The sequence below is a fragment of the Hydra vulgaris genome, chromosome 10 (assembly GCF_038396675.1).
Source record: "Hydra vulgaris chromosome 10, alternate assembly HydraT2T_AEP".
Lineage (NCBI taxonomy): Eukaryota > Metazoa > Cnidaria > Hydrozoa > Anthoathecata > Hydridae > Hydra > Hydra vulgaris.
In genome coordinates, this window is record NC_088929.1 from 25,711,557 (window position 1) to 25,718,287 (window position 6,731).

At 31.8% G+C, this 6,731-nt stretch overlaps 2 protein-coding genes across 2 annotated transcripts; one reads left to right on the forward strand and one right to left on the reverse strand.

Annotated features, from left to right (window-relative positions):
* The first annotated feature begins 789 nt into the window (after positions 1–789).
* On the forward strand, positions 790–3,285 carry LOC136086227 (zinc finger MYM-type protein 1-like). Its single transcript, XM_065808514.1, has 3 exons — positions 790–1,190; positions 1,360–2,251; positions 2,398–3,285. The coding sequence occupies exons 1-3, from the start codon at positions 790–792 to the stop codon at positions 3,283–3,285; spliced, it is 2,181 nt and encodes a 726-aa protein (XP_065664586.1).
* A 2,072-nt stretch (positions 3,286–5,357) lies between these two features.
* Positions 5,358–6,528, reverse strand: LOC100201146 (3-dehydrosphinganine reductase). The gene has a single exon (XM_065807619.1). The coding sequence runs from the start codon at positions 6,493–6,495 to the stop codon at positions 5,407–5,409; it is 1,089 nt and encodes a 362-aa protein (XP_065663691.1). The 5' UTR covers positions 6,496–6,528; the 3' UTR covers positions 5,358–5,406.
* Positions 6,529–6,731: the final 203 nt, after the last annotated feature.

Sequence of the window (6,731 nt, forward strand, 5' to 3'; positions counted from 1 at the left end):
GATGGTAATGTTTCAAGAGCAATATTGAAAAATGTAGACAGTCTTGCATTAGTAATTCTGATAGAGCTGTTTCTTCTAATTGATATTGATAGTTGATTAAGGAAGTTTGATTAAGTTGTGACTGTTACATTTAGTGAACCACTAGATCCACACTATCACAAGCTTATCCAAGACTTTACAGATAGTTTTGAACATTCTCAAGCATACTGTTCAGAAGTAAGTATGATATAAACTTATAATGTTTAATAACTTCTTTTACTTCAATTTATTTTCTTCATATACATTTATATATTTTAGTTCTTGAATAATAGCCTCAGTGTGACATGGAAAGTACATAAAATAGGTTCTTATCTAGAAGCCTTCATAGATATGCACAGTGCCGTCTTAACGCATAGGTAGGCTGCAGCCTAGAGCCCCCAATTTTTAGGGGCCCCCGATTTTTAGGGGCCCCCAAAATGTGTCTGGATTTTTTTTCAAATTTATATAAATAAAAAATTATATTTCTAAATTTTCTGAAGAAATCATAGTTTGGGGGCCCCTCGGGAATAATTTTTTTCTTGATAAGATTTTTTTAAATTATTTTTAGAAAAGTATCAGATTTTCAGTTTGGGGGCCCCCTAGGGAATTTTTTTTTTCTTGATAAGCAAAAATGCATGCATGCGTCCGAAAATAAACACAAATTTTCCAATAAGAAGTGTTAAATACAAGCACTTAAAATATCCCATTAGATTGAATTTGAAATTGCTGTGATCAACTTAAAACATCTGTTTTGAAAAAAAGTCATTTAACATGTCTAATCGGACTTATCAAAGTGGTGCTGCAAAGAGGAAAAAAGCCACTAAAGCAAAAGAAGACATTTCAAAATATCTTCCTTTGACATCATTTCTTTTGGTACAAAAGTCAAAGCCTGTTGTGTCCGAAGATGTATTTCTTTGTCCAACTTCAAATTTCGTAAGCATTGATAGTGCTTTGTTGCCAAATGAAACTCTAGAAATTCAACAGGAACTGGAACCAGAACAGGAGCCAGAACCAGAGCAGAAGCCAGAACCAGAGCAAGAGTCAGAACCAGCACAGGTGCCAGAACCAGTACAGGAGTCAGAACCAGCACAGGAGCCAGAATCAAATCAAATTAAAACTTATCCAAACGCAATAACAAAAACTACTCAGTTTTTGTTGTTGCGTTTGGATAAGTTTTAATTTGATTTTATTCTGAAACTGACCCAGCATTGTGGCATCAGTTATCCCAAGAAGCTCAATCATTTTAGATTTCTAATGGCCATGTGCCAGAACAATGATGGGAGCTTCAAAAATTCGGAAAGGTTGAGTTGAAAAAAGGTACTTATCAAAATCTTGCTTTAGACGTGAACTACACAATGGCGAATTTGTCAATCGTGAATGGCTATTATACTCACCTTCAACAGGTTCTGTTTTTTGCTTTGCTTATACCTTATTCTCCAGCAAACACTCTAATTTTTCCACAACTGGATTGGATGACTGGAAAAATGCCTTAAAATGTATATCTGGACACGAGAATGGTTCTGAACATCACAAAAATATGCTTACTTACTCCAGTCGGCAGAGAGAAAGTGGCCAGCTTGACTCTGTATTATTAAAACAGTTACATAACGAACAATTGTACTGGCAAAATGTGCTGAAAAGAATTGTTGCAGTTGTAAAGTTCTTGTCATCAAGAGGATTGCCATTTCGTGGAAACAATGAAACCATTGGTTCAGAGCAAAATGGTAATTATTTAGAAACTCTTGAGTTACTTAGCCAGTTTGACCCATTCCTACATGAACACATGAAAAAACATGGAAATTCTGGAAAAGGTAATACTTCATACCTCTCCGCCAATATCTGTGAGGAGTTTATATGCCTAATGGGAAATAAAGTTATGAGCGAAATAATTTCTGAATTAAAAAAAGCAAAATACTACTCAATCAGCGTTGACTCAACTCCAGACTTGTCACATGTAGATCAATTAACTTTTACAGTTCGATATGTTAAAGACTTGGCACCAGTTGAGCGTTTTTTGCAATTTGTTCCCATTCACGGGCATGGAGCTGAACATTTAGAAACAGTGATTTTGAATTTTTTACAAGAAAATGAAATTTCAATATCTGACTGTCGTGGGCAGTCATACGATAATGCATCAAATATGGCAGGACATTACTCAGGCCTAAAAAAGAGGATTAAAGACAAAAGTGAATCAGCATTGTTTATTCCTTGTGCTGGACATTCTTTAAATCTGGTTGGCAGAAGTGCAGCTGGATGTTGTTTAGAAGCAATTATTTTTTTGACTTTGTTCAATGCCTCTACAACTTTTTTTCTGCATCAACTCATCGTTGGCAAGTGCTTCTGTCTTTTGTTGGCAAAGGCAAAAAAATTGTTTAACAGCTTTCTGGAACTCGATGGTCAGCACGTGCAGATGCTGTGACTTGTCTGCATGACAGTTATGATGAGATTAAAAAAGCACTTGAATTTTTGATCAAGGACATAAGTCAGTCAAAAGAAACTCAAAATGATGCTCAAAATCTCATCACGAAAATGAACACTTTTGAGATTGTTTTTCTGACAATTTTCTGGAATGATATTCTTTGTCATTTTAATGAAACATCGAAGATTTTACAGAAAGAAAATTTAAACCTGGATGTTGCAGTTCGGATTCTAAAGTCATTGTTGCATTTCATTAAAGATTTGAGGAGTCAATTTGAGAATTACCAGGAAAAAGCCAAAATCTTGCTTCCAAACACTGACTACAGAGATTCTTCAAAAAGAACAAAAAAAAGAAGCCGACGTATGGCTTTCTTTGATGGTGAGGCTGAAGAATTGGAATTTCAGGGAAGTTATAAATTCAAAATTGAAACATACCTTCCTGTTATTGATTCACTAACATCAAATTTAGAAAAAAGAACATCAGCATATGAAAAGATCAATGACAATTTCGGATTTCTAGTAAACATTCAAACAATTGCCAATGTTGAACTAAAAGACCATTGTTCAAACCTAGCACAAATTTATAAGAAGGACATAAATGAAAATGAACTTTTTTTTGAGTGCCAGCAATTTAAATATTACATTTCAAAAGATGAACATTCATTTACAGAATTTTACTCAACATTAAAAAGAGACCACTTGGAATCAACTTTTCCAAATATTGAAATTTCCCTTAGAATTTTTCTGTCAATGATGGTCTCAAATTGCACTGGCGAGCGATCATTTTCAAAACTAAGACTTATAAAAAATGAACTCCGCTCAACCATGCTGCAAGAAAGATTGAACTGATTGTCGTTAATTTCAATTGAATCAGATGTTCTTTTAACCATTGATTTTGATGATATTATTAAAGAATTTTCAAGAAAAAAATCACGTAAACGTCACATGTAAATTTTATCATTGCTTTAATAAATGTTTCCTATTTTAGTATTTGATTTAATTTTTTTACTAAGGAAAAAGGGGGCCCCAAATTAAGTCTAGCCTAGGGTCCCCGATGGCCTTAAGACGGCCCTGGATATGCACAGCTGCTCTTTGTCAAGATATAATGAACAATCAATAGAAGCCTCGCACCAAAAAATGAATCCTGTTGTAAATAGATTTAATGTATCTGTTCGTTTACTTTTTTCACCTTAGCTTTAAGCAAGGTGAAAAAAGTAAACGAACTGCTGAAACTTTTTCCGGCATGAGCATGTAGTTATTGAGCTAAATTTTATTTTAATTCTTTTTAGTAAAGCTAAACAAAAAACGTTTTTTAACAATAAAGGGGTTTATGATATTCAGGCATGTTGAAGAGTAAAATCTTTTGTATACAAAGTCATATAATCACATGATATTATATGGTTATAAAAAGACAGATGTGCCCAAAAAATAACTGCGATTAAAGTCTGAGAACAAGAAAACCCCAAAATTTGAGGCCACCTGCTCTGATAGAGAATGGGACATGTGCATTTGAAAAAAAATTTTGTAATTTTTTAAACCAAAACAAAATTCATTAAAAAACTTCAAGTTATTTAAAAAATTTTTACGTACTTTAAAAGTTATGATCATGTAAAATTTAAAACCTCATATTTTTGCTAGGGGAAGGGAAATAAAACGCTTTTTGGTCATAACTTTTGAACTGTAATAATACTTTGTCATAATTTGAATTCTATGAATAAAATTTTATTTGCTATAAGATAGTAAAAAAATATTTTTCAAATTTTTTTATTTGCACTATTTGGGGTTGGTGCCCCGAAATCGTTGTATTTTCTATGTTCCCAAAATTATTTGATATTAGTATGTAAAAAATTAAGGTTTGCAGCATTTCTGGAAGTTTTTATTACAAGAGAGTTTCATAGGTCCGCCCCCTTTAAATGGCTTTTTTGAAAATAAGCCACCCACAGGGTTTTAATTTTTACAGTTTAGTGTAACCTAAAGGTTTCTTAAATAGAATCTATAAAAATTTTTGGGGTTTCCAAAATTAAACTTAAAAGGTTAATTTCTGACCTGCGTATAGCGATTCCAGAGCGCAACAAAAGACATTTAAAGTTTGACAAAAAACGCGTAATTTTCATAAACTTTTCTCTCATATCTTTTTTTATAATTAAGCTGAGATTTTTTGCATCAATTAATTTGACTCAGCTTCTTTTCAACTATATATAGAATGTAGTAAGTTTTATATGGATTCACTTATATATTATTCATTTTTTGAAACCACCTAGGATCCTATAAGAAATTGGAACAAAAAAAATTTCAGATTTGAACCCCATTAAATTAAAAAGTGTTTCAGGTTATCAAAGTTTTGTCTTTTTCTTGCTCCAAAATCCTATAAGTCCTATAGAACTGTTTGGCTACCAACCTAATGTGTATGAAGCTTTGCATGTATATATAAAAAGGGACATGAATTTTTTTAACATGAAAAACCCCTTATTTTTAAAATTTTTTTTAGCTCTAAAGAACCGTGTTAATTATATATAAAAATTTCGACAAAAAAAATCTTGTGGAATGGCTAACTAATATATGAGCCCATGAGATGCATAGCAAGTCACTTTTTTCAATATTTTGAGTTATTGCCACCAATGGTTAGCATTTTGTTTATTCTATTACATGGCAGAGAGGTATAAGTCTAATGATATTGATAATGATGCTATTTTTATTTACTTCCTCTAAAACAGTTTGATGATTTATGATATGTCTACTAAATACCTCTATCTCAAAACTAGATATGGGTGACTTATACCACTATGCATCTCAGGGGCTCATATAAGGCATAACAAATATGTTATGCATAACAAATATCGCTTAATCAGGCGTGTATTATAAATATGCCTAACATACAACTTATGTATGGTATCTTTACAAACAGATTAAATACTAAAAAAAATTAACTAAAAAGTATTAAAATAAATAAAAAATTACAAAAGTATAAAACTATAAAACTTTTTTCTTATCATCAATTTCATTGGATATAAGATTAAAAAAGCTGTTTTGAACAAACAATATGTAAACTCTCAGAAATGGCATAAGAATGCATTGCATCCAAAATTCTAACGTAGAAGAAGGTGGTGCTGCTCCACAAGTAAGCGCATTAAGAAAAAATCCATCACTTCCACATCCAATCATGAACTTTCTTTTCTCTATACCATGCATCACAACTTTAGATACATCCTCACTACTCCATGCTTGTACATTTCCTGATATTTCTTGTGTTAGTTTCGGCTTACTTTTGTTTTCATTTTGAAAACCTGGTGTATCAGTATCAGGAGGAAAAACTAAACTTACACCTATACCAAAAGGTTTCAATTCAGAATACAAAACTTCTGCTAGACCACGTAACGCATACTTTGAAGGAGAATAAGCCGAAAAACCATATACACCTATTTGACCAGCAACAGAAGAAAAAAAAATGATTTGTCCAAATTGCTGTTTTTTCATAAATGGCACAACAGCTTGTGTAACAACAACTGACCCTATATAATTTGTATTATTCATTGTGTAAAATGCTTCAATTTTAAGATTTTCAAATTCTCCTGGAATTGAATAACCAGCACAATTTATCAAGACATCTATTCCATTCATTAGAGAACAAATATCAGTAACTTTTTGAATAACTAAAACAGGATCATCAGCTAAATCCAGCGATAAACATAGTATTTTTTGATTTACATCCACTTTAATTGATTCAAGAATATTCTTGCATTCATTTAAACGATGTTGATTTCGTGCTACAAGCACAACATATTCAGCACCACTAAGTACTAATTTTTTAGCAATCTCAAATCCAATACCACTATTTGCACCAGTTACTAGCACTTTTTTACCATTTATTCTTAAGCATTGCTGTGTTGGGCGTATATTGTTTATAATAACTGATGACAAATATATGAGATCCAATAAAACTGTCAATGAGAATAAAAGTGCAAAATGTAAAACTTGAAGCTGAAACCACAATAATAAGCCAAAAACCATAGCAATAATGAAGGCATGAACAATCAACCAATTTGATGTAAGTTGAACCATCTTTTTTTACTAATATTTATGAATACAAAATTAGAAAAAACATTAATAAGTAAAATTAATAAAATGCAAATACATAATGTATCTTATCTTAGTTTAAATTGTAGAGGTTCAACAGAATGTAAAGTCAAAATTAACGGTTGATAAAAGCAAATATCAAATTATTTCATTATGTGTGTGTGTGTGTGTGTGTGTGTGTGTGTGTGTGTGTGTGTGTGTGTGTGTGTGTGTGTGTGTGT